The 25,738-nt window shown below is 38.5% G+C and overlaps 1 protein-coding gene across 1 annotated transcript in view; it reads left to right on the top strand.

The window, feature by feature from the left end:
* LOC144296613 (uncharacterized) overlaps window positions 1–24,737 on the top strand; it is a 154,954-nt gene extending 130,217 nt beyond the window's left edge. The window contains exons 33-38 of the mRNA XM_077869705.1: window positions 1,549–1,619; window positions 2,136–2,229; window positions 5,751–5,863; window positions 13,690–13,807; window positions 22,916–23,218; window positions 24,360–24,737. Coding sequence (XP_077725831.1) covers window positions 1,549–1,619; window positions 2,136–2,229; window positions 5,751–5,863; window positions 13,690–13,807; window positions 22,916–23,218; window positions 24,360–24,578 — 918 coding nt within the window. The 3' untranslated portion in view covers window positions 24,579–24,737. The remainder of the gene's footprint in view (window positions 1–1,548; window positions 1,620–2,135; window positions 2,230–5,750; window positions 5,864–13,689; window positions 13,808–22,915; window positions 23,219–24,359) is intronic.
* The last annotated feature ends 1,001 nt before the right edge of the window (window positions 24,738–25,738 follow it).

Raw genomic sequence — 25,738 nt, 5'->3', positions numbered from 1 at the left:
GATTTGGGAACATTGGTTTAGCAAGAGTCCATTATTTCCACGTCAGTGGCTTTACCTTGCCTCTGATGGTCATGTAAGTTATCACTCAGTGTAGGAGTTACTGTTTGCACTGTAGTCCATGAGCATTGTCCACTGAGTAGTATAGAGAGGAGGTAAATTAAAATTATCATAAGTGGAGGAAAGTACCATTGGCTAGTGGAATTTGTGAAACTTTTTTCTTAAGATTTAAAAAAAAATTTTTTTAACTTTTGTTTATTTACTCATGAGAGACAGAGAGAGAGGCAGAGACATGAGCAGAGAGAGAAGTAGGCTCCATGCAGGAAGCCTGATGCAGGACTTGATCCCAGGACTCTAGGATCAAGCCCTGAGCCAAAGGCAGATGCCCAACCGCTGAGCCACCCAGGCATCCCTTCTTTTAATATTTTATTTGCGAGAGAGGAGAGGAGAGGAGAGGAGAGGAGAGGAGAGGAGAGGAGAGGAGAGGAGAGGAGAAAGAACATGAGTGCACAAGCAGGGGGAGGGGCAGAGAGAAAGGGAGAAGCAGGCTCCCTGCTGAGCAGGGAACCTGATATTGGGGGTCTCAATCCCAGGACCCCAAAATCATGATCTGAGCCCACAGCAGATGCCTAACTGACTGAGACACTGAGGCACCTGTAGTGAAAGTGTTTTGAAGTCCTGAGGCTATATCCTGGGCCTTATGCTCCCCATTTGCTACCGCTTTCAGTGGTATGAAGAATGGTTTCAATATAACTTGTATAAGAGATCACTTCCATTGGCCTGCCGTCTGCCTAAAATATCAAATATCATTAGAACATAAAACACAGCAACAATAATAATTCTAATTGCAGACACTTAGAATTTGGTATATGCCACATACTCTTCTAAGTAGTTTATGTATATTCCCTAATTTAAACTTCCGGCTATCACAGTGAGGTAGATACTATTATTAACTTCATTTTACACATGAAGAAACTGAGACTCAGAAATTTGAAGTAATTTTTCAAGGTCAAACAGCTAATGCCCAGGGGAGTTGGGAATTCAGATCCAGGCATTCTGGTTCCTACAGAGATCCTGCCTCTGAAGCTGTTACTTGAAATATCTGATTGTCCCTGAAAGCAGCATGTTGACTTGTATAATCACTGGAATGCCCATGGTGATTTGTAAATGTGAATATTTAAAATTATAATTGATGTGGTGCTTGGAATAGAAAACTAGAAAAGTTTACCATAAGGTAATTTCCCGTTTTTCCTCCTTTGAACAATATGTAAATTTGTATGTGTACCTGATAAAATATAATTTAAAAACGTTAGAATGTTGTTTTTTTAATACTAGAACAGTGGTCAGAAAGCTTTTCTGTCAGGGGATTGTAAATATTTTGGACTTTGCAAGTCATAGGTCACTATTGTAACAGTATAATTCTGGGGTAGCCTTAAATCAGTATGTAGAGGAAAATGTGGCTGTGTCCAGTGACATTGTATTTACAAAAACAGATGGTGGTGGTTTTGTACTAGATTGTCAGTAGTTAAAAGTATTCCTTTTCCATTTTAGGTACAAGAAGTAGAGGATCAACATGCAAAGATTTTAAGATGTACTGAGAAGTCGGGAGATCACCAGAAAAAGTACAATTTTTTTTAAGATTTTATTTATTCGTGAGAGACACAGAGAGAGGCAGAGACATAGGCAGAGGGAGAAGCAGCCTCTCTACAGGAAGCCTGATGCAGAACTCGATTCTGGGACTCCAGAATCATGCCTTGATCCAAAGGGAGACGCTCAACCACTGAGTCACCCAGGCGTTCTGCAACAGTACAATTGAAAGCAGCACAGAAAATAACTTGAGTATTTATAAAGCAGATAAGTAGTATAGTATGAGAAATATATCCATTATGATAAATACATCATTGTTTAGCTGGGTAAAAATATCAGCTTTGTGGGATTTTGAAATGCATAATTTTTGCTTACGATCTTTAAATTTTGTACATTAACCCCAAAACACAACCAGAAAAATGGCACAGTTGCCAAATCTACTTTTTAAATTTTTAAGAATTTATGCAAGACCTTTAGATGTTTGATTAGAAATTATGTGGTATGGTTAAAATTTGTGTCTGAGAATAAATATTTTAAAATATGCATTTTAGGATTGAAGTTGAAAATGCCACGTTAAAAGTTACAATCAAGGAGCAAGCAGGCCAAATTGAACAGCTTCAGAAAGACCCGTTACGTTCAAGTTCGGTAAGTCAGTCTCTTAATTTCTGTCCTAAGAAGAAGGAATTTTTATATCTCTAGTAGTACTGTATAGGAACATTTTGGATAATATGAAAATTCTCACTCATAAAAATATTTATTATATTCATATGGTTGCTATTTAACTACTCTTGGTATAATTCCTCTTTATAGATAAAGTTGACTGAATGCATAAATTAATCATTTTTGTAGTAAGATTTTAATAAAAAGGATTGTGATAGCCTAAGCAAAGCACTATTTTATATATATCACATTTTGTGTATCTGTCAATGATCATTTGGGTTTTTCTACCTCTTAGCTGTTGTTGGTAATATTGGTATACTAATGTCTGAATCCCTGCTAATATTTTTCAATATGTTTAAAATTCCCCAAACTTTGAGTAATAATTTGATCTTGAATGCTGACTTTCTCTTGTAATCTAAACCCTTCACTGAGATTTTGAGAATGAATTACTTTACTAATAATTTGTAGTGATTTGTAATTACAAATTGGTAATGTGTTGTCTTCGTTAAGAATGACTACGAGGGGGATCCCTGGGTGGCTCAGTGGTTTGGTGCCTGCCTTGGGCCCAGGGCATGATCCTGCAGTCCCCTGATTGAGTCTCACATGGGGCTCCCTGCATGGAGCCTGCTCCTCCTCTGCATGTGTCTCTGCCTGTGTGTGTGTGTGTGTGTGTGTGTGTGTGTGTGTGTGTGTCTCATAAATAAATAAATACAATCTTAGAAAAAAGTAGAATGACTACTAGGTAATTATGCAAACATTTTTCTCAAAGGGATGTAGTTTTCTCCTTGTTGGATTTTGTAAAGAAAAAGAGATGCCAGTGAAAAAGTAGAAATGACTGCTCTGTCAGGGCCTTATAGAGTAACCTAGTGCTCGTAGCATTCATTGCAAGTTCAGAAACGAATGTTTTTCTATTACCTTGAGTTAATCATACTTTCAGAGATTTAACAGTCCAATCTCAGAAAAGATTAATGTGCAATCCAGGACTCCAGTTTATTGATGGGTAGTGAAAACTATATAACCATTTACAAGCAGTACAGGATTATCGTGCCATTCATACCGTCCTTTGTAGGAGTGGCTACCAATGATTTAAGATGAGAAGATTGCTTTGGGACTTCTAAGTTGGAACTATGAGGTAGATGGACCTACAACTAGTTTCTTTCAGTGACAAAAGTTAGGTACATGCAAATTTCATTAAACAATCATACCTATCTGGGGAACTAGCACATTCTGTTGACTGGTCCTTTCTGTGGCCAAAGAAACATCGAAAAAAACTTTTTTTCCTGACTTCATATAAAACTGCTCAAGTTGTTTTACTGTACTTTTCATGCAGTTAACTTGACAACATGTTGATAAGGAGTCTTATCGCTGACTGAGAGTGCCATGAGTTGTCCCCCTACAATATCACACAGGAATCTATTAGGGAAGCCATCACATATTACAGAGTTTGTAAGAATATCCATAGATATTCTGTAGATTCCTACAGAGATGAATTAGGGTTATGGTATAAAATTATTAGCCACTTTAAGCTTACCCTATAAAATAAAAACTTAAATAGCTTTCCAGCAACTTAGTTCATAGCCCTAATTTCTCTAGAAGGTTCTCACCTCATGAATCCCCAGGACAGAGACTACGTCTGTGTAAGATATTTCATGGACACCATTTTGAGGTGAAGAAATCTGGATTGGGAAGGAGAGTTAGCTCTAGCTGACTTAAGCCTCTGAACAAAATAGTCAAGTGTGTGTCTGAAAAGGACTTAGAAGAAGACTTCTGTAAGTTCACATCTCTATGGAATAGGAAAGTACTCAAAAGGAAACAAAGGCAAACCATCCATAATCCAACCCTTGGGAAGAACTTTTGCATTATAAAAGAAAAGCAAGACAAAGTACAGTGGTCAGCATCCTGAGGGTAAGGGTGCCCCCCCACCCCCTGAGATTAAAAAATAATACACTTGGGACGCCCGGGTGGCTCTTGCATTAAGCGTCTGCCTTCAGCTCAGGGCATGATCCTGGAGTCCTGGGATTGAATCCTCCATGAGGCTCCCTGCATGGAGCCTGCTTCTCCCTCTACCTGTCGCTTTGCCTTTCTCTCTCTCTGCCTCTCCCCCCCCCCCCACCCTCTGTACCTCTCATGAATAAATAAATGAATAAATAAAATCTTTAAAAAATAATACACTCAAAGTAATACCAAAAAGAGTCAAGATAAAATGTACAAGATTAGCTGTGTGAGGTGCCTGTGTGGCTTAGTGGGTTAAACGTCTACCTTCGCCTCAGGTCATCATCTCAGGGTCCCAGAATCGACTCCTGCATCAGGCTCCCTCCGCAGCAGGGAGTCTGCTTCTCCCTCTGTCTCTGCTCCTCTCCCCACTCGTGCTCTCTCTCTCAAATACATAAATTAAAAAATATAAAAATAACAGATTAGCTAACTAGAAAGGTAATGCACGTCAGGTAACAGGTACTGAATGTGTGGTTAAAAATATTGTCTGTGAGGAACTAGAAGGAAGATGGAAGCATATACATGACCTCAGTAAACGGGTCAAGGCTGAAAATGTAGAGCATCTGGTTTTGAAGCCTTGGGATTTGGAGAACTCTGAGAGGATGTGAAAAAGAGGAATAGCAAGGGTCCAAGGACTGAATGTCAGCGTTTGCTGTCATTTAGAAATGAAATGGGATTAGAAGAGCAGAGGAAAGATGTGGTCATTGTTTTCAGCTGCTGCTGAGAAATAAAGCAGGATCGGGACTTGTAAAAAAAAAAAAAAAAAAGATCCTTGGTGATCGTCAAAATTTTTTAGTGGAATTCCAGGATTGAAAGTCAGATTTTAGTGTAAAAAAAAGCGATGAAACAATGAATCTGTGGCTGAGATGACACATTAAAGAATGTTCGAGTCCAGTGAAAGGGGAAAAGCAAGATGATCGAAAATGCTGCAAGAGTAAGGAAACGTTTTTATATAATATTGGGAGGCTTAAATTTTATTTAGAGAGAAAAGTGGTTAATAGAAAAGAAGAAATTGAAATCTTGCAGAGAAGGAGAGTATCTCATCCTAAAGTCAGATGATCATCAAAATTATAATGGGGACAGTATGGGAATTTTTCAGACTATCTTAATAAGGTGTGATCTCACAAAACCCAGAGTATCTTAAGATGTTGGTGAGACTGCTTCTAGGACATCTCTAGAAACTCAAATGTAAGTATAGCCACTTTAAAGATTTTTTTCATTAATGCTTGTATTAATGTGGATTAAAACCCTCTGTATTTCCCATAAATTTTGGCAATTTAAATTCTAGAAACAAAAATGATGAAAATATACTCAGTTGAAGCTGTTTTAACAAACATCCTTATTTTTGAGATTTCTTGTCATTGACATTTGGCTCATAATCTACATTTTATATGTATTTTATAAACCTGTCTAAACACATATTACTCATGGATTCATGAGAAATAGCATTTTATAAAAGAAGAAGGAGTCTTTCGATTTTTGAAACTAATGTTCTTAAAAAATTGTTTCCAAAGTGTGGTGATGAAAAGGAAAACCTAAAGAAATGTATGGAGTTGAAACAGTCTTTGCCGTTCAGGTTGGATCAAGAAGCGAAGAAAAATGAGGAATTAGAAAAAGAGAATACTGGGTAAGACTAATATTTCACATAACTTTAACCATTAATTAGCTAATTTACCTGTAATTGTACTTTATAAAAACCTAAATAGAAATTCTTGCCAAAATACTACATTTACTCTTCAGTGATTCCTTAAATAATAACAACAATGCCTTTGACATATGTTGTCAACTGCGCTTTTCATTGTCCACCTTGAATTATGTCTGCAAGATATCTTTGTTCTTAGGTAATCTTTCCTTTTAATAGTGTTCTTTTCTTAGAGCAGATATCCTAATCTCTATAAATGTATCTGTGTCATTATGTAATAACATTAAAAGTTACCTTGGTTTCGCATGTATTTCTTTTTATTTATATTATTTACTTGAAATTCAAATTAACTTATAGTGTAATATTAGTTTCAGAGGTCGAGTTCAGTGATTCATCACTCTTATGCAACACCCAGTGCTCATGCCACCACGTGCCCTCCTTAATCCTCATCAGCCAGTTACCCCATCCCCCACAATCCCTTCTCCTCCAGCAACCCAGTTTGTTTTCTAGTATTGAGTGACTTATGGTTTGTGTCCCTTTCTGATTTCGTCTTGTTTTACTTTTCCTTCCCTTCCCCTATGCTACTCTGTTTTGTTTCTTAAATTCCACATATGCGTGAAATCATATGATAATTTTCTTTCTCCAATTGACATATTTTGCTTAACATTATCCCCTCTGGTTCCATCACATCATTGCAAATGGCAAGATTTCATTTTTCTTTTTTATAAATATTATTTATTTATTCATGAGGGGCACGCGTGCGCACACGCGCGCACACACACACACACACACACACACACACACACAGTGAGAGATAGAGAGGCAGAGACCTAGGCAAGAGGGAGGAGAAGCAGGCTCAATGCAGAGGGCCCGATGTGGAACTCGATCCCGGGATCATGCCCTGAGCCAAAGGCCAACTCTCAGCCACTGAGCCACCCAGGGGTCCCAAGATTTCACTGTTTATTGGCTGAGTAATATTCTGTTCTCTCTCCCCCTCCCTCGCTCTCTATCTAATAAATAAATATGATTATTTATATCTATATCATGTCTTCTTTATACATACCTCTTTCAAAGAACATTGTATCTCCTAGTTTGGCTATTGAGGATATTACTGCTATAAACATACAGGTGCAGGTGCCCCTTTGGATGCCGACCAAAATGATCTTTGGGATTCATACCTTCTAGTGCAATTGCTGGGTTTTACATAGGTAGCTCCTTTTTCAACTCTTTGAGGAACTCTGGTACTGATTTCCAGAGTGGGTGCACCAGGTTGCATTCCCACCAACATCATAAGAGGATCCCCCTTTCTCTGCATTCCCGCCAACATCTGTCATTTTCAGACTTGATAATTTTAGCCATCATGAAAGGCGTGAGGGGGAAAAACTCAATGTGATTTTGACTTGTGTTTCTCTGATGCCAACTGATGTTGAGCATGTTTTCCTATGTCTGCTGGCCATCTGTATGTCTTCTTTGGAGACATGTCCTTTCATTTCTTCTGCCCACTTCTTCATTGGATTATCTTTCTTTGGGTGTTGACTTTGATTAGCTCTTTATAGACTTTGCATACCAGCCTTTTATCTGATAAGGCATTTGCAAATACCTTCTCCCATCCTGTCAGTTGTCTTTTGGTTTTGTCAACTGTTTCCTTGCTGTGCAAAAGCATTTTATCTTGATGAAGTCCCAGTAGGTCATTTTGGCATCTGGTGACATGTCTAGCAAGAAGTTGCGGCAGCCGAGGTCACAGAGGTTGCTGGCTGTGTTCTCCTCTAGGATTTTGATGGATTCCTGTCTCACCTTTGGGTGTTTCATCCATTGTGAGTCTATTTTTGTATATGGTGTAAGAAAATGGTCCAGTTTTATTCTTCTACATGTGGTGGTCTGATTTTCCCACGCCATTTGTTGAAGAGACTGTTTTCTCTCCATTAGATATTCTTTTGAGTATTGTTGAAGATGAGTGGACCATAGAGTTGAGGGTCCAGGTCCACTTCTGGGTTTTGTCTTCTGGTCCATTGATTGACATGCCTGCTTTTGTGCCAGGACCATACTGTCCTGTTGATCACAGCTTTGCAATAGAGCTTGAAGACCGGCTTGTAATGCCACCAGCTTTGGCTACCTTTTTCAACATACCTTTGGCTCTTCGGGGTCTTCTATGGTTCCAAACAAATTTTAGTATTATTTACTCCAGCTGTGTGAAAAGAAGTTGGGGGCAGCCCAGGTGGCTCAGCGGTATAGCACTGCCTTCAGCCCAGGGCGTGATCCTGGAGACCTGGGATCGAGTGCCACGTTGGGCTCCCTGCATGGAGCCTGCTTCTCCCTCTACCTGTGTCTCTGCCTCTGTGTGTGTGTGTGTGTGTGTGTGTGTGTGTGTGTGTGTGTTTCTAATGAATAAATAAATTAAAACTCTTTTTAAAAAAAAAAGAGAAGAAAAGAAGTTGGTAGTATTTTGATAGAGATTGCATTGAATGTAGAGATTGCTCGAGCTAGCATAGACATTTTAACAATATTTGTTCTTCAACCACAAACATGGAATGATGTCAGTTCTTTATGTCTTTCTCAATTTCTTTCCAGAATGTCCTATCGTCTGCAGATCCCTTGTCTCTTTGCATAGGTTTATTCCGAGGTATCTTATGGAGTTTGGTGCAACGGTACATGGAATGGACTCCTCAGTTTCTCTTTCTTCCGTCTCATTGTTAGTGTATAGAAATGCAACTGATTACTGTGCATGGATTTCATATCCTGCTGCTTTGCGCAATTCCTCTATGAGTCCTAGCAATGTTGGGGTGGAGTCTTTGGGGTTTTCCACATACGATATCATGTCCTCTGCGAAAAGTGAGGGTTTGGCTTCTTTCTTGATTCAGATGGCTTTTTATTTCTTTTTGTTGTCTAATTGCTGAGGCTATGTCGAACAACACGGGTGAGAGTGGACCTCCCTGTCGTGTTCCTGACCTTAGCGGCAAAGCTCTCAGTTTTTCCCCATTAAGAATGAGACTGGGTGTGGGCTTATCATAGATGGCTTTTATGATTTTGAGATGTGTTCCCTTCCTCCCTGCACTGCGAAGGGTATTGACCAAGAAAGGATGCTGCGCTTTGTCAAGTGCTTTTTCTGCCATCTGCTAAGAGGATCCTGTGGTTCTTGTCCTTTCTTTGATTACTGTAGTGTATCACATTGATTCATCTGCAGATGTTGAATGACCCTCACAGCCCAGGCATAAATCCCACTTGGACATGGTGAATAATCCTTTAATGTATTGTTGAATCCTCCCAGCTAGGGTCTTGGTGAGAATTTTGGCATCCATGTTCATCAGGGATATTGGACTGTAATTCTCCTTTTGGGTGGGGTCTTGGTCTGGTTTGGGGATCAGGGTAATGCTGGCCTCACAGAGAAAGTTGGAAAGTTTCCCTTCCATTTCTATTGCTTATAAACTGCTTCAGAAGAATAGGTGAATTCTTCCTGGAATGTGTGGTGGAGTTCTCCTGGGAAGCCACCCGGTCCTGGACTCTTGTTTGTTGGCAGATTTTTGATGACTGCTTCCATTTCCTTGCTGGTTATGGGTCTGTTCAAGTTTTCTGTGTCTTCCCGTTTCAGTTTTGATAGGAAGGGATCCATTTCTTCCAGATTGCCTAGTTTGTTGGCATGTAGTTGCTCAGAATGTGTTCTTATAGTTGTTTGTATTTCTCTGGTGCTGGTCGTGATCTGTCTTCTTTCATTCACGATCTTATTTCTTTGGGTCCGTTCTCTTCTTGAAAAGTCTGGCCAGCGGTTTATCGATCTCATTAATTCTGTCAGAGAACCAGCTCCTGATTTCATTGATCTGTTCTACTGTTCCTTTGGTTTCTATTTCATTGATTTCTGCTCTGATCTTTAGGAATTCTCTTCTCCTGCTGGTTTTAGGCTTTAATCTTCTGTTCTTTTCCAGCTCCTTTAGGTGTAGGGTTAGGTTGTGTACTTAGGACCTTTCTCGTTTCTTGAGAAAGGCTTGTATTGCTATATACTTCCCTCTTCCCATATATATACTTCGATGACCTTTGCTGCATCCCAGATGTTTTGAGCAGTTGTGTTTCCGTTTTCGTTTGTTTCTATGAGGTTTTTAAGATTGTGCTTTAATTCCCTGGTTTGATTCTTTAACCTCCGTGTATTTGAATTCTTTCAAAATTTCCTCTTGTGATCAAGTTCCAGTTTCAAAGCATTGTGGTCTGAAAGTATGCAGGGAATGATCCCAATCTTTTGGTATCAGTTGAGACCTCACTTATGACCCAGTACGTGATCTAGTGTGGAACATGTTCCATGTGCACCCGAGAAGAATGTGTATTCTGTTGTCGTAGGATGGAATGCTCTGAAGATATCTGTGAAGTCCATTTTGTGCAGTGTGTCATTCAAAGCCCTTGTGCCCTCGTGGATCTTCTGCTTAGAGGATCTGGCCGTTACAGTGAGTGGTGTGTTAAAGTGCCTACTATTATTGTATGACTATCAATGTGTTCCTTTAATTTTGTTATTAATTGGTTTATAAGGTGGCCTGTGTGGCTCAGTCGGTTAAGCCCTTGCCTTCGGTCAGGTTATGATCTCAGGGTCCTGGGATCAAGCCCTGATCAGGCTCCCTTTTCAGTGGGGAGTCTGCTGCTCCCTCTCCTGCTTCCCCTGCTTCTGTTCTCTCTCTCTGTCAAATAAATAAATAAATGAAATCTTTTTTTTTTTTTAATTTTTTAAATTTATTTGTGATAGTCACAGAGAGAGAGAGAGAGAGAGAGAGAGAATGAGAGAGGCAGAGGGAGAAGCAGGCTTTATGCACCGGGAGCCCGATGTGGGATTCGATCCCAGGTCTCCAGGATCGCGCCCTGAGCCAAAGGCAGGCGCCAAACCGCTGTGCCACCCAGGGATCCCCAAATAAATGAAATCTTAACAAAAAATTGGTTTATGTAGTTGGCTGCTCCCACTTTAGAGGCATTAAAGCTTATAATTGTTCAATTTTCTCTTTGGATAGACCCTTTAATTATGGCATAGTGTGTTTCTTCATCTCTTAATGCAGTCTTTGGTTTAAAATCCAACTTGTCTGATATCAAGATTGCCACTCCAGTTTTTTTTAATGTCCTTTAATATGATAAATGGTTTTCCACCCCCTCACCTTCAATCTGGAGTTGTCTTTGTGTCTAAAATCAGTCTCTTGCAGGTAGCATATCGATGGATCTTGCTTTTTTTTTTTTTCTTTTTTTCTTTTTTTTTGTAATCCACTGTGATACCCTGCGTGTTTTGATTGGGGCATTTGGCTTGTTTACATTCAGAGTAACGATTGAATGATATGAAGGTAGTGCCATTGTATTACGTGTAAAGTCCGTGTTTGGATGTACTGTGTCTGTTCCTTTCGGTCTGTGTTACTTTTGGGCTCTCTGTTTGCTTAAAGGTTCCCCTTTACCACTTCCTGCAGGGCTGGTTTAGTGATCACAAATTCTTTTAGTTTCTGTTTGTCCTGGAAGCTTTTTATCTCCCCTTCTATTTTGAATGAGAGCCTTGCTGGATAAAATTCTTGGCTGTAGATTCTTCTCATTGAGCACCCTGAGTATATCATGCCAGCTCTCTCTGGCCTGCTCGGTCTCTTTGGATAGATCTGCTGCCAGTCGAGTATTTCTCTCCTTCTTGGTTCAGGGCCTCTTGTTCCAAGCTGCTTTCAGGATTTTCTCTTTGTGTCTGAAATTTGCAAGCTTTGCTATTCTATGTTGAGATATTGACCTGTTTCTTATTGATTTTGAGGAAGGTTCTCTGTGCCTCCTGGCACTTGAGTGCCTGTTTCTTTCCCCAGATGAGGGAAGGTCTCTGCTATAATTTGCTCAAATATGCCTTCTGCCCCCTCCTTCCCCTCTTCCTCTGGGATCCCCATTATTCTAACATTGTTTTGCTGTGTGGTACGACTCATCTCTCAAATCCTCCTGTCATAGTCCAGTGGTTGTTTTTCTCGCTTTTCCTCAGCTTCTTTATTCTCCATCGTTTTGTCTTCTATATCACTACTTGTCTGTTATGCCCCATTTATCCTAGCAGTTAGAACCTTCAATTTTTATTGCATCTCACTAAGATTAGCCTTTTTTAGCTCAACTTGATTAGATATCAGTTGTTTTGTTTCTCCAGAAAGGCATTCTCTCGTGTCCTCTGTGTGTTTTTTAAGCCCAGCTGTTATCTTGATGGTCATTATTCTGAACTCTCGCTCCAGCCTCTTACTTATATCCATGCTGATTAGGTTCCAGGCAGTCAGCACTACCTCTCGTTCTCTTTGTGGCGGTGAGTTTTTCCATCTTGTCATTCTGTCCAGAGAAGAAGAGATGAGTGAGAGAACAGAATAGAAAAATATCGAGAATGACCCCAGAGAAATATATGCTAAACAAATCAGAAGAGACCCGAAACCAAAAAAGGTTTAAAAAGGTGATAATAGAATTAGAGAGCTGAGCAGAGCAGTACACTGGATCCTATGTGTATTTTGGTCTGTTTGATAGGAAATTGCATCTCCAAATCGTTAAGAGGAAACCTCGTATATACACAAAAATAAAATTAAATACAACGAAAGGCTAGAATATAAGTGTAAAAATGGAAATTAAAAGTCAAAATATAAAAAGGATACTATCAGGCAGTTGAACAGAACCGAGCAATATACCATATCCTAAGTATGTTTTGGTTTGTTAGAGAAATATATCCAAAGGAAAAACAAGCAGGACTTACGTGTATATAGAAATAAATTAAGTATGGTGAAAGAATAGAATGTAACTCTGAAGGTGAAAGTTAAAAAAGACTTGCAGAAAGTGGTCACTTTTCTATTTGTAGAAATGCTGCAATTCTTTCCTTAGATCTCTGGTTGATTTCACAGGTGTTCAGAATGATTTGAAAGCTCTCTGGCTGACTTTCTGGGATCAGACAAAACTATGTTCTCCTCTTGCTCTGCCATCTCTGACTCAAGTGGCTTCACTTTCTTCCTGCAGTTTCTAGTTATAAAATATATCATTCATACAAAAATATATGTCTGACTTAATGAAGAATAAAATGAACAATTTCACTACTCAGATTTTTTAAAAAGTCTTTCCCATGTCTCTGAAGCTCCCACCTGGCTTCCTTTCTGCTTATTTGCTGAGTATTTAAGTTTTGTTCTGATTCGTCAAAACTTTTCTGTCGTTTAACTTTTTTTCTCTCCATTGTTTTGCATCCTTCACTTTCCTAAGAGTGTGCTAGCCAAGGTATTAGATTTTTGTTTAAAACAGTCTCATAGGCCATCACCATACATTATCTCTCTGCTGGTTTCCTTTCTTCTAAAGCTCTGCCTCTTCCTTCTTCCTCTGAACTCAAACTTTAAATATTTTTCTTTCCTGTTTCTCTTTCTGTTTTGAATGGTCTCCTTTGATGTGTTTTGTCTGTATTTTCTTTTCTTCTTGTAAACTGTGGTAGGTGGGTACCAAAATGTATTTTTGCGCCTTTTTAAAACATTAATAGATGGGGATGCTTTTCTTCCTCACCGTGGATTACTAGTCTCTACTACCTAATAATAGATTAATTTTTATATTCACATACTGAAAATAGATATTAATAATAACTTACAAGAACTCTTAATATAGTTCCCCTGATAACTCTTTAACTGCCGTATGTGTCATAAAAATCTTTTTCATATTTTTTTACTTAGCAATATAATTTAGTTGGTATTCTCTCAAACAATGTGAGATTGGAACAAATGAGATATCATAATTATAGATTTGTTTATATGATAGAACATATTATCTATTTAAATAAGTATTAAATATTTCTTCCTAAAGGTCCTGACTTACTCATTCTATACCTTCTGCAGACTTAAGAACATGATGAGGAGGTTAAGTAAATATGAAAATGGAGAGCCTCCTTTCTGTGGAGATATAAAAACCAGTCAAACGGACATGGATACTCAGATTAATATGCTAAAACAGAAGGTAATTTTTAATTACTTTTGGGACTCTAAAATCATTGGGAAATAAATTCCTCTGTGCTTTGAGCAGTAAAATACAGATTTTTCTATTAATCTTACATACTTGATATATATTTTTGGTATTAACTTTATTGAGATATAATGAACATAAGATGCATATTCAAAGACTACCACAATCGATATTAGAGTGTTTTGTCACCGTAAAAATAAACCCTATGCCCTTTAACTGTCACCTCATGCTAGTTTCCCCCTCCCTATTCTTCTTAGCCATAGGTAGTCACTATTCTACTCTCTGTCTCTATTGATTTGCTGCTGATTTTGGACATGTCATCTCAATGGAATCACCAAATATTTTATCCTTTGTGACTGCCTTCTTTGGTTTAGCATGTTTTTAGATTTATTTTGTGCCATGTGTCAGAACTTTATTATTTTTTTATTTCTCAATACTGTCCCACCGTACGGACAGCCCACATTTTATTTATGTATTTATCATTTGGTGGACGTTTGGGCTGTTACACTTTTTGGCTATTGTTAATAATGCTGTTGTGAATACACATGTACAAGCTTTTGCGTGAACATTTTGTTTCTCTTGGGTATATACTTATAAATGGAATTGTTAGTTCATATTGTTAAAGGACCTTTAACATTTTTGGTTTAAACCTTTTGAGGAACTGCCAGACTATTTTCCAAACTGGCTGCACCATTTTACATTTACGTCACCAGTGTTTGAGGATTCTCATTTTCCCTGATTCTTGTCAATGTTTGTCATTATCTGTTGTTTTTGTTATAGCTATCCTATTGGGTGTAAAATGACATGTTGTAGGGGTATTTTCATTTGCTTCAAATTTTTATTTGAATTCTCGTTAGTTGACATATCATGTAATATTGGTGTCAGGAGTAGAATTTAGTGATTCCTCACTTAAATACCCAGTGCTCATCAGTACAAGTGCCTTCCTTAATACCGATCACTCTTCTAGCCCCCCACCCCCCCCCCGCCCACATCGACAGCAACACTTAGTTTATTCTCTATGGTTGAGAGTCTCTTACAGTTTGCTTCTCTTTCTCTCCTTTTTCCCCCCTTCCCCTATGTTCATCTGTTGTTTTGTTTTTGTTTTTTAATCCCACATAGGAGTGAAATCATATGGTATTTGTCTTTCTCTGACTTATTTCACTTAGCATAATACACTTGTTGAGTTCCATCTGTCTTGTGGTTTTAATTTGCATATTTCTTGGAACTGGTGATGTTGAGCATCTCACCTTTATATGTGGTCATTATTCATTTCTATATCTTGCTTAAAGAACTAATCATTTCTTTTATCCATTTTTATATTGGATTGTCTTTTTATTATTTTAAGAGTTCTATCTATATCCTAACTACAGACCCCTTATCAGGGATATGATTTTCAAATATTTTATTCATCACCTTGCCATTTCACTTTTTCTTGATGGTTACATTTGAAGCAAAGAAGTTTTTATTTTTTAAATTTTGATGAAATACTTAATCTGTTTCTGTCTTTTGATGCCATATTTAAGAAACTGTTGCCAAAAGCAATCACAAACATACACACCTGTTTTTTCTGAGTTTTATAATTTTAGTTCTTAATATTTCATGTTAAGTTTGTACATATGTTATGAGGTAGAGGTCTAATTTTTTCACTTTGTGTGTGGATATCCATTTGTCTCAGTACCATTTGTTAAAAAGACTATTCTTATCCTACTTAAGTGTCTTGACACCTTTGTTGAAAATCAATCCACCATAATTTGAGAGTTTATTTTTAGATTCTCAATTCTAATACATTGACCTATATATGTCTATCCTTACGTCACTACCAAATCAAATTTTATGAGAATGCTTTCCTAGTCCTCTTGCAAATTACCACTCATTTATGTAATAATAAAAAGTCCATGTAGTAGTACCTAACTTTACTCCTGTAAAGACTTATACTTTTTGAAGGAGCCTTTTGCCAGCTTATGCCTTGCTGACTACCTGACACAATGAGAAGCCAGGCTCAGAAAGATAGAGTCCCGTTTGTCTCCTCCAGTAATACCAGTAGTTTCTCACTCAGTGCCTCCCGCATCCATTTCCATCAAATCTTGGTTGTAGGATCCACTGTCTACTATTTACTTCATTGTGTTTTATTAACTTGTTATAATGCATAGACCCATCCATAGATTTCACCATCTAGGATATAAAAGATTAATAACTCTGGGCTATCAGCCTTCCTGTTTGTAAGTCTTGCTAATCCATCATCTTAAAATTCACAATTAGATACTCTTTTGACCTGGTTCTTGTGCATACAACACTGGTGCCGATCCCGTTCTTGGCACAGATCCTACATTCTTGGAAAACACAGTTGCCTGTATCCATCTTCTTTTACTGAAATAGAAAGATATGCATAGCTGTACTTTGATAGGTCAATACATAATTAATGGAATAAACATTTCATTACATTATGTCAATACACCTGTAAAATATCCTGTTGCATTTAACTGAATTATCAGGGAAGCCCGGGTGCCTCAGTGGTTTAGCGCTGCCTTCAGCCTGGGGCGTGATCCTGGAGACCCAGGATTGAGTCCCACGTCAGGCTCCTTTCATGGAGCCTGCTTCTCTCACTGCCTGTGTCTCTGCCTCTGTCTCTCTCTGTGTCTCTCATGAATAAATAAATTAAATATTTTTTAAAATAATCAAATTATCAGAGACCAATAGTAGGCGAGCAATTTGAATCACAAAAAAATTTTCAAAGTGAACCTGTATGATATGGAGAAGCATTCTAGTACGATATATAAAGATGAGATAGTCTTACTTACCTCCCCTGAAAAATAAGCTTGCAGTAAGATAAAGGAGAAATTATATTTCAGTGTGCCAAAGGACAATACATTTGTTTCGCTAACGAAAAGATTAGAAATTATTCCATAATGTTCTCCTTATTTCATCACTGATGAAGGGAGAATGAAGATTATTGATTTAAAAGCACTCAGTGCTGCCTCTTTCTTTTAGAATTGCAGTTAATTGAAATCAGATAAAAGGTTCCGTTTTGCTTATTAAACTTTTACTAGTTGTTCAGCTGTTATACTTCAAATCATATGTCTCTCTGCTTGCCAGTCTTTTTTCTCCCCTAACTTGAGGGGAAATTTAAAAGAGGAGTTCTTGCCTAGTTTTAATAATTTGTAATTGAAGGGATTCTTTAGAAAAACGTCTTAGAGAAAGGAAGATGGTGGCAGGGTAGGAGGAGCCTAGACTCACCTCGTCCCACTAATACAACTAGATACCTATCAACTCATCCTACATACCCCAGAAATCTACCTGAATACTGACAGAACAAAGGCCACAACTAAAGAGAGAGAAGAGGCCACTTCGGAGAAAGTCGGAGGTACAGAGACCTAGTTTAGAAGAGAAAGAGATCCTATCTGCAGCAGATGGGAGGGAGTAGTGGTCCCAGGGAAGGGCAGGAGAGAAGAACACCTGGGAATGCACATAGCCACTGGCTTGGAAAAGGAGAGTGGCTGAATTTCCTCAGTTCTTGCAACTACAGGGGGCTTAAAGCCTGGAATTTTAAAGGTTATTCTACCCCAGCTTGGCTGGGGTAGAATCTGTAGGGCACTATGCTTGGAGAGAGGCACACAGCATGGAACCAGCTGGCTGATGCCATTTCCCTCCCCTGGCCCTGAGCACAAACACAGAGCCACCTGTGGGAATCAGTGCCACCTGACACCAGCTGCCTAACTTGCTTACACCAACCACCACCCGTTTGTACTCCAGGGGAACTGCCCTTTTCGATCATGCTTGCCTCAGTTCCAGCACAGCAAGCCCTTCCCCCAGAAGACCAGTACAAACTCCTGCCTGACACCATGTGTCCCGACCAGTTTTGCAGGGTCTCAGTTCCAGTGGAGTGTGACAGGTCTCATTTCGCAAGCTAGTTAAAACCTGCTAGATTCAGGCCAAGTACCAAACACTGCCCGCAGCAGATACTGAGAGCCTATCTCTCAGATGACTGGCCTGAGGGATAGAGGAGCCAGAACCAAGTAGCACAGTGCATGCCGCACACCCTGGAGACCCCCCTGAAGCACCAAGCCCTGGGCACTACGGGACCATTTTCAGTGGTCCATTACTTTCAGGAACAAGTGACATAACTGGCTTTTCTAACCCAGAGAAACTGGCAGAGACCTAGACAAAATGAGAAGACAGAGGAATTTATCTCAAATGAAAGAACAGGATAATGCCACAGGGCCAGAGATCTAAGTGAGAGAAATAGAAGTAACGTGCCTGGTGGAGGATTTAAAGCAGTGACCATAAGGATGTTCAGTGGACTTGAGTAAAGAATGGTGGAAGACATCAGTGAGACCCTTACAACAGAGATAAAAGAGTTAAAAAAGAATCTGAGATGAAGAGTGCAATAAATGAAATTAGATTACAGATCTGGAATATTCTCTAGACTAGATCATATATTAGGCCACAAACAGGCCTTGGGAAGTACAAAAAGATTGAAGTCCTACCATGCACCTTTCCTGACCACAATACTATGAAACTAGTAGTGGACTACAAAAAAAAAAAAAAAGGTCTGAAAAGACCACAAATACATGGAGGTGAAATAACATCCTACTATCAATGTGTGGGCCAACCAGGAAATAAATGAAGAAATTTCAAAATACATGGAAACAAATGAAAATGAAAACACAATTGTCCAAAACCTTTGAGATGCAGCCAAAGTGATTTTAAGAGGGAAGTATATATAGCAATACAGGCCTACCTCAAGAAGCAAAAAAAAAAAAAAAAAAAAAATCTCAAAACAACCTAACCTTGCACCTAAAGAAGCTAGAAAAAGAACAACAAATGAACCTAAAGCCAGCAGAAGGAAGAAGATAATAAAAATTAGAGGAAAAATAGGGGTCCTGGGTGGCTGAGTTGGTTAACTGGCCAACTCTTGATTTTGGCTAAGGTCACGTTCTCAGGATCCTGGGATTGAGGCCTGCTTCAGCCTCCAACCTCAGTTTACTGGAGGATTCTCTCTCTCCCTTTTCCTTTGCCGCTGCCCCCCTCCGCCCCAATAAATAAATCTTTAAAAAATATTAGAGTGGAAATAAATGATACAGAAACTAAACACAAATAAAAATAGAACAGATCAACAGTAGCTAGTTCTTTGAAAAATTTTAAAAAATTGATAAGGCTCTAGCCATAGTTCTCAAAAAGAAAAGGGAAAGGACCCCAATAAAATCACAAATGACAGAGGAGAATAACCAACACTGCAGAAATCCAAGTAATTAGAATATTATGAAAAATATATGTCAACAAATTGGACAACCTAGAAGAAATGGGTAAGTTCCTAGAAACATATAAATTACCAAAACTGAAGCAGGAAGAAAGTAGAACAGGACGCTAACCAGCCAAGAAATTGAATCACTCATCCAAAAACTTGGAACAAACATAAGTCCAGGACCAGATGGTTTCAGAGGCAAATTCTACCAAGCATTTAAAGAAAGAGTTAGTATGCATTCTTCTCAAACTGTCCCAAAAAACAGAAGAGGAAGGAAAACTTCCAATTTCATTTGATGAGGCCAGCATTACCCTGATACCAAGACCAGATAAAGACACCACAAAGAGAATTACAGGCCAATTTTCTACTGCAAAAATCCTTATCAAAATAGTAGCAAACTGCATCTAACAATACATTAAGAAAATCACCGCCATGATCAAATGGGATTTATTCCTGGGTTACACGGGTGATTCAGTATCTGCCAATCAATCAGTGTGATGCACCCTATTAATAAAAGAAAGGAGAAGAATCATCATCATTTCCATAGATGTAGGAAAAGCATTTGATGAAGTACAATATCCATGCATGATAAAAACCCTCCACAAAGTAGGTTTAAGAGGGAACATACCTCAACATAATAAAGGGAATATATGAAAAAATGCACAGATAATGTCCTCCTAAATGGGGAAAAACCAAGAGAAAAAGTTCATGTCTGGTGGTGTTGATGCTGGCTGTTGCCTAGACTTATCGTTAGGGCAGGCAGCCAAAATGCTTACACTGGCACACCTGGACTCTCTTTGTGGCCTGAGCCTCCTCACAAGAGGAGGGGCTAAATTCTAAGTAAGCAGGCTGAGATACAGAACAGGGCAGAAGCTGTGTTGCCTTTCGTAGCCTAGCCTTGGAATACACATAACATCACATTCACCATATTCTGTTCGTTAGTAGCAAGTCACTAAGGTTAGCCCACAGTCTTTTTGTTTTGTTTTGTTTTAATGGAATACTGGAACACCTATGAACACATGAAGAACGCAATTTTTAGTGTAATTTACCCACCGGCCACAGAGTTCTGTATTCCTTTCACATGAAAAATACACTCACCTCCTCCTAGTACCTCCCACAAATCTGTTATCATGGCATCGGGTTCAGGAGGGAGTCCAAGATCTTGCCATCTTAATCAGGTGCAGGGGGGTAAGGTGCCAGGGTTATGTTGTCTAAATTTTAGTCCCTTGAGTGCAGGTTCTCTCAATAGGAATGAAGACTTGAGAATTAAAGAGAACAGTTCTCTACTATTTAAAACACAACATTCTGGTGACTTGCTAAAGACTCTTCCATTCAGAAAGAAGATGGAAATCAAATTAGTCCATAGCAGGTTTGAAATGCAGCCTGATGCATGCTGTCCGTTTTTCAGTCAGACTTAGTCTGAACCATGGAAATTTTTCTCCATGGCTCTTTGCTCTCTATCTTCTCAGAGCTCTTGGTTCTGTACTTAAAGAAATGACCTGTGTTTGCAGCTGTGTTTTCAGCCTGCTGCTTCCCTGTGGGGACTTCTAAGACCCAAAGGCCTATTTTCAGTCTGTGCTATCTAGGTCTCTTTTAGTCCAAGCTCACAAACAGTGTTTTTGATGCTATAATTTTCTTAACTTCTTGAGTTTTTCTGTGAAAATCAATGGATTGATTTTATGTCAGTAGAAAAGCCACTCTCCCGGGTCTTTTTGAGATAAACTTTTCAACTGGGCTCTCCTGTGAAGCTCATACTCTTAAGATCCTTAAAGAAATTTGAGGCATACCTGAAATCCTTCTGAGGTCTTAAAAGGTTTTATAATCTTGGCTTCATCCATAGGCCATGTTTTCCGGGATTTGCTCTTGACCCAGAATGCATTTCTTTATTTTAGCATTATTTGACAATTCAGCGTATGGAAAGGCTATAAATGTGGAAAAAATATTTGAACCCAGTTGGTCTGGGTCTTTCATACTGCATAGACCTTGTTTAGTTTATCTTTTGTGTCCGTTTTACTTTCAAGTGGTTTGTGGCGCGAGTTCCTTTTCCTCTAGTGTCATTTTCTTCACTTGCCTGGAACCTTTGCTGTCAGCCTCTTCGAGGGCCATCAGGTTTCCATTAACAGTCTGTTGGAAGCCCTTTTGGTTTTCATTCTTACTCTTCCCTACATCCTTTCAGTTTCTACCTACCTCTCGGTTCAAAGGAGGTGCAGGTTTAAATTTCTTAATGGCAGCACCCCAAGTTTAATATCAGTATCTGTGCCAGTTATGTATTGCGGCATAATAAACCACCTCAAAACCTAGTTGCTCAAAACAGCATTTATTTGGTTCACAAGTGTTTAGTTTAGGCAAAGCTGAGTAAGGCCAACTCATTTCTTCATTTGGTGTCAGCTGAGATGACTGGAGGCTGGGGACTAGAATCATCTAAAATCATGTTCATGCAAATGTTTGGCTGTTGAGGCTGGCTTTTGGCAAGGACGTTAGCTGTGTCAGTCTCAGCTGAAATGTCTACATGAAGACACACCAGGTGGCTTGAGCTTCCCCACAGCAGCTAGATTCTAAGGGTTGGTTTCCCTAGAAGAATGTCAATGGAAGCTGTATCACATTCTTTAACCTAGCCTTAAAAATCGCACAGCAGTTCTGCCGAATTCTATTCACTGGAAACCAGTTACTAAGGTCAGCACATTTTAAGGGGAGGGATTATCATGGGAGAAGTGTCAAAGAATTTATAAAACCACCACATCCACTCACCCTGTCTCATCAATCATATCCAGAAGAAAGAAGTTCTTCCCGACTCAGCATCACTGAAACTCTGTCAGGTTTTTTGGTGGTGGTTTTTGGTGCTTAGTATGTCCCCTTGTTTTGTGGGAAGTAACAGAGGATTATAAGATAGTACTATTCAATTAGGTGGGGGGTGTTTGTCCAAAAGTATATGGTTCATCTCACTAAGTTTTTATACTGAGAGGTGTGGTTTCTTAATTCTGAGAATCATTTCTCCTGGGAATGCAATTCAAATTAATGTAAATCATTTGTAATTCAGAAAAAGGCTTGTGGCATTAAAAGCAGTATTTATAGATTCAATAATTAGAGTCTTATTTTTAAAGTCTTCTCTTAGGAAGCATTTATTGGTTCAGACCTACATAAGTCAATATGACATTACTAAAACTTCTTAAAAATTAATGGGAGTATTCATTGGGACACCCGAGTGGCTCAGTGGTTTGAGTATCTGTCTTTGGTTCGGGGCATGATCCTAGGGTCTCGGGATCGAGTCCTTCATCGGGCTCCCTGTGGAGTTTGTCCCTCTGCCTATATCTCTGCCTCTCTCTCTGTGTCTCATGAATAAATAATTTTTAAAAATTATGGTGTGTTAGGATGGGGGAAGGGGCAAGAGACTTCTTTTTTAATATTTTATTTGAATTCAATTTGCCTATATAAGAGACTTTACACTAAGAGGTGACTTACAGTTATTTTATGGAGGAAAGATCTGAAGCAGTCATAGCAAAATAAAAGCATAAAATGAAGTACAAATGTTGTGTGGCAAAGACAATGATAGCAGAGATCTTTTTAAGTAACTCCTAGTGGTTTTAACTTTGTTCTTAATTTTCTAAGTGCTTCAGGGTTCCACATTCTAAGACTCTACTACAAAATAGATTATATTTTATTGCAAATGAATTCATTTTAAAATGGGAGCACCTGGCTGACCCAGTCAGTAGAGCATATTACTCTTGATCTTGGCGTTACAAATTCGAGCCTACGGTTCAGTGCAGAGACTTAAAAATAAAATGTTTTTTAAAATGTTGGTTATTGTTTTGAGTTAAACTAATTTCACTCCATTTCCAAACTGTATTGTTCTATTCATGCAGATTGGTGATCTTAGAGCAAGACTGGAAACTGAATCTTCAAGATGTCTACAGCTGGATGCAAAAAATCAAGTTCTTCAACAGGAGCTATTATCTGTGAAAGCAACAGAGAAGAAATGTGAAAAACTAGAACAGATGAACAAGAAGTTGGAACAAAGAGTAATAAACCTCAGAAGTGTTGCAGAAGTCAATGTGGTAGAACGCAGTCAAGTAGAAAAGTATAAACGGGAGATTAAACAGGAGGTTGACCAGCGAGTAAGACTAATTTTAGAAAAAAGATTAAAAGAAGTCAATCGATTTTTACAGGTAAATTTACTGATCTGTGATATGGTTTCATTTATTTCACTACAAATTACACTTTGGTTATATGCGTTGTGTATGTTTCCTCTGCTTCCTTTACAGCAATCTGTTTGGTAGATTTCTGGAGGCATTCGTTCCTCCCTGTAAAGATTTCAGTTTTCATCATTATTCTCACTTAACTGATCTTTCAGAATGATTCTCAGGAGAGAATCATTTTATTTTTATGACCAGTTTGTATGAAACAGGACTATTTTTTTTTTTAAGATTTTATGTATGTATTCAGGAGATACACAGAGAGAGGGAGAGAGAAGCAGAGACACAGGCAGAGGGAGAAGCAGGCTCCATGCAGGGAGCCTGATGTGGGACTTGATCCCGGGACTCCAGGATCACGTCCTGGGCTTATGGCAGTGCTGGCACCCTGGGCCGCAGGCAGGTGTTAAACCGCTGAGCCACCCCGGGATCCCCTGAAACAAGACTATTAAGAGGAAAAGAAAAAAATTGTGATTTAAAACTTTTACCAAATAAATAAATAAATAAATAAATAAATAAATAAAACTTTTACCATGGAGTGTCTGGGTGGCTCAGTTGGTTAAGCAGCAGACTCTTGATCTCAGCTCAGGTCTTGGTCTCAGGTTTGTGAAATCAAGCCCTGCATTGGGCTCCATGTTCCATTCCTGGGTTATTCTTCCTTTTTGAGGATTTCATTTATTTCCTTATTTATTTATTGAGCATGAGCAGGGGGATCGGCACGGGTGGGGGGGGGAGAGAGAGAGACAGAGAATCCGGGGTAGACTCCATACTGGGTGCGACACAGGGCTTGGCCTCAGGACCCCTGACTGAGAACATGCTCTGAGCAGAAATCAAGAAACGGGTTATTCTCAAGTTGTATTATGCACTTTTTAAATTTTTTAATTGATTCTCTTGTTCTTTGAAGTATCAGATTGCATGAGTACTAATATAAGAATGATTAAACTTTATCATTCAGATTTAATTCAGGTGACATTGATGATAAATATTTTACACTTCAGCTTTTTTTTTCACATTTAAAATTGCTCTCTGAATCATTGACTCCCAACTAAAGGAAAGAAATATACTATAATTACTCAAGTTTTAGCTGTTTTAAAACTGTGCTTTTAATTTTCTTTAGACACAAGCAGCATATCAAGAAAAGTTAGAACAGTTTAGAGAAAGTCATCATGCTTCAATAAAAAGTCAAATGGCACTCAGAATTGAAGAGCTGGAATCTGAACTTCGATCCAAAGTAACAAATTCTCAGGAACTTGAAACTGAATTGGAAAAGTACAGGAAACTCTACTTACAAGAATCAAAAATGCGAATGTCATTGACAGAAGAACTAAGCAAGTAAGTTAAAACAGAATCAATGAAAATAGATTTAGCTTATCAATTTGCCTCTAAAGCATAATTTTTATGGAGATGGTTTCATGAGATGAGTAGGAAGTGAAAGCCAACTGGATAGTATAGTTTTGGAAAATAACGTTTGTAAATAAACTTACCATTTTATGTTCATCCAGGATAGTTTGCCTCTCTCCTCCTTTTTCTTTTTTTCTTTTTTTTTTCTGGTTTTATATGACTTTATTTTTCCCGTTAATATTTTCAGTTACTCTATCTTGTTGTCTTTACAAACTAATTGTTTAAAACTTTATAATTTAGACAGCGTATTATTTTTTAAAAGTTGATGATATATTTTATTTAACACAACGCATCAAAAAATATCCTTTCAACTTGTGATCAATATAAAATTATTACTGAGATATTTCAGATTTTTTTTCATTTGAAGTCTTAGAAATCCAGCATGTATTTTACAATTATGGTGTATTTCAATTAGAACACTAAATTTTCATTGGGAATACATATCTATATTTAAACTTCATAAAATTTATAGTGGAAAAAGCAGATTCACATACCTGCATGTTTCCAACCCTACTTAAACGTTTGTTTTTTTTTAATTTTTTTATTGGAGTTCAATTTGCCAACATTTAGCATAACACCCAGTGCTCATCCCGCCAAGTGCCCCCCTCAGTGCCCATCACCCAGTCACCCCAACCCCCCGCCCACCTCCCCTTCCACTACCCCTTGTTCGTTTCCCAGAGTTAGGTGTCTCTCATGTTTTGTCACCCTCACTGGTATTTTCACTTATTTTCTCTCCTTTCCCTTTATTCCCTTTCACTAATTTTTATATTCCCCAAATGAATGAGACCACATAATGTTTTTGTCCTTCTCCGATTGACACGTTTCACTCAGCATAATACCCTCCAGTTCCATCCACGTTGAAGCAAATGGTGGGTATTTGTCGTTTCTAATGGCTGAGTAATATTCCATTGTATACATAAACCACATCTTCTCTATCCAGTCATCTTTCATTGGACACCGAGGCTCCTTCCACAGTTTGGCTACTGTGGACATTGCTGCTATACACTTCGAGGTGCAGGTGTCCTGGCGTTTCACTGCATCTGTATCTTTGGGGTAAATCCCCAGTAGTGCAATTGCTGGGTCGTAGGGCAGATC

Source organism: Canis aureus, chromosome 24 (genome assembly GCF_053574225.1).
Source record: "Canis aureus isolate CA01 chromosome 24, VMU_Caureus_v.1.0, whole genome shotgun sequence".
In the NCBI taxonomy this organism is placed as follows: Eukaryota; Metazoa; Chordata; class Mammalia; order Carnivora; family Canidae; genus Canis; species Canis aureus.
Note: the sequence above shows the minus strand (reverse complement) of the source record. Positions and strands in the feature narration are given on the sequence as shown.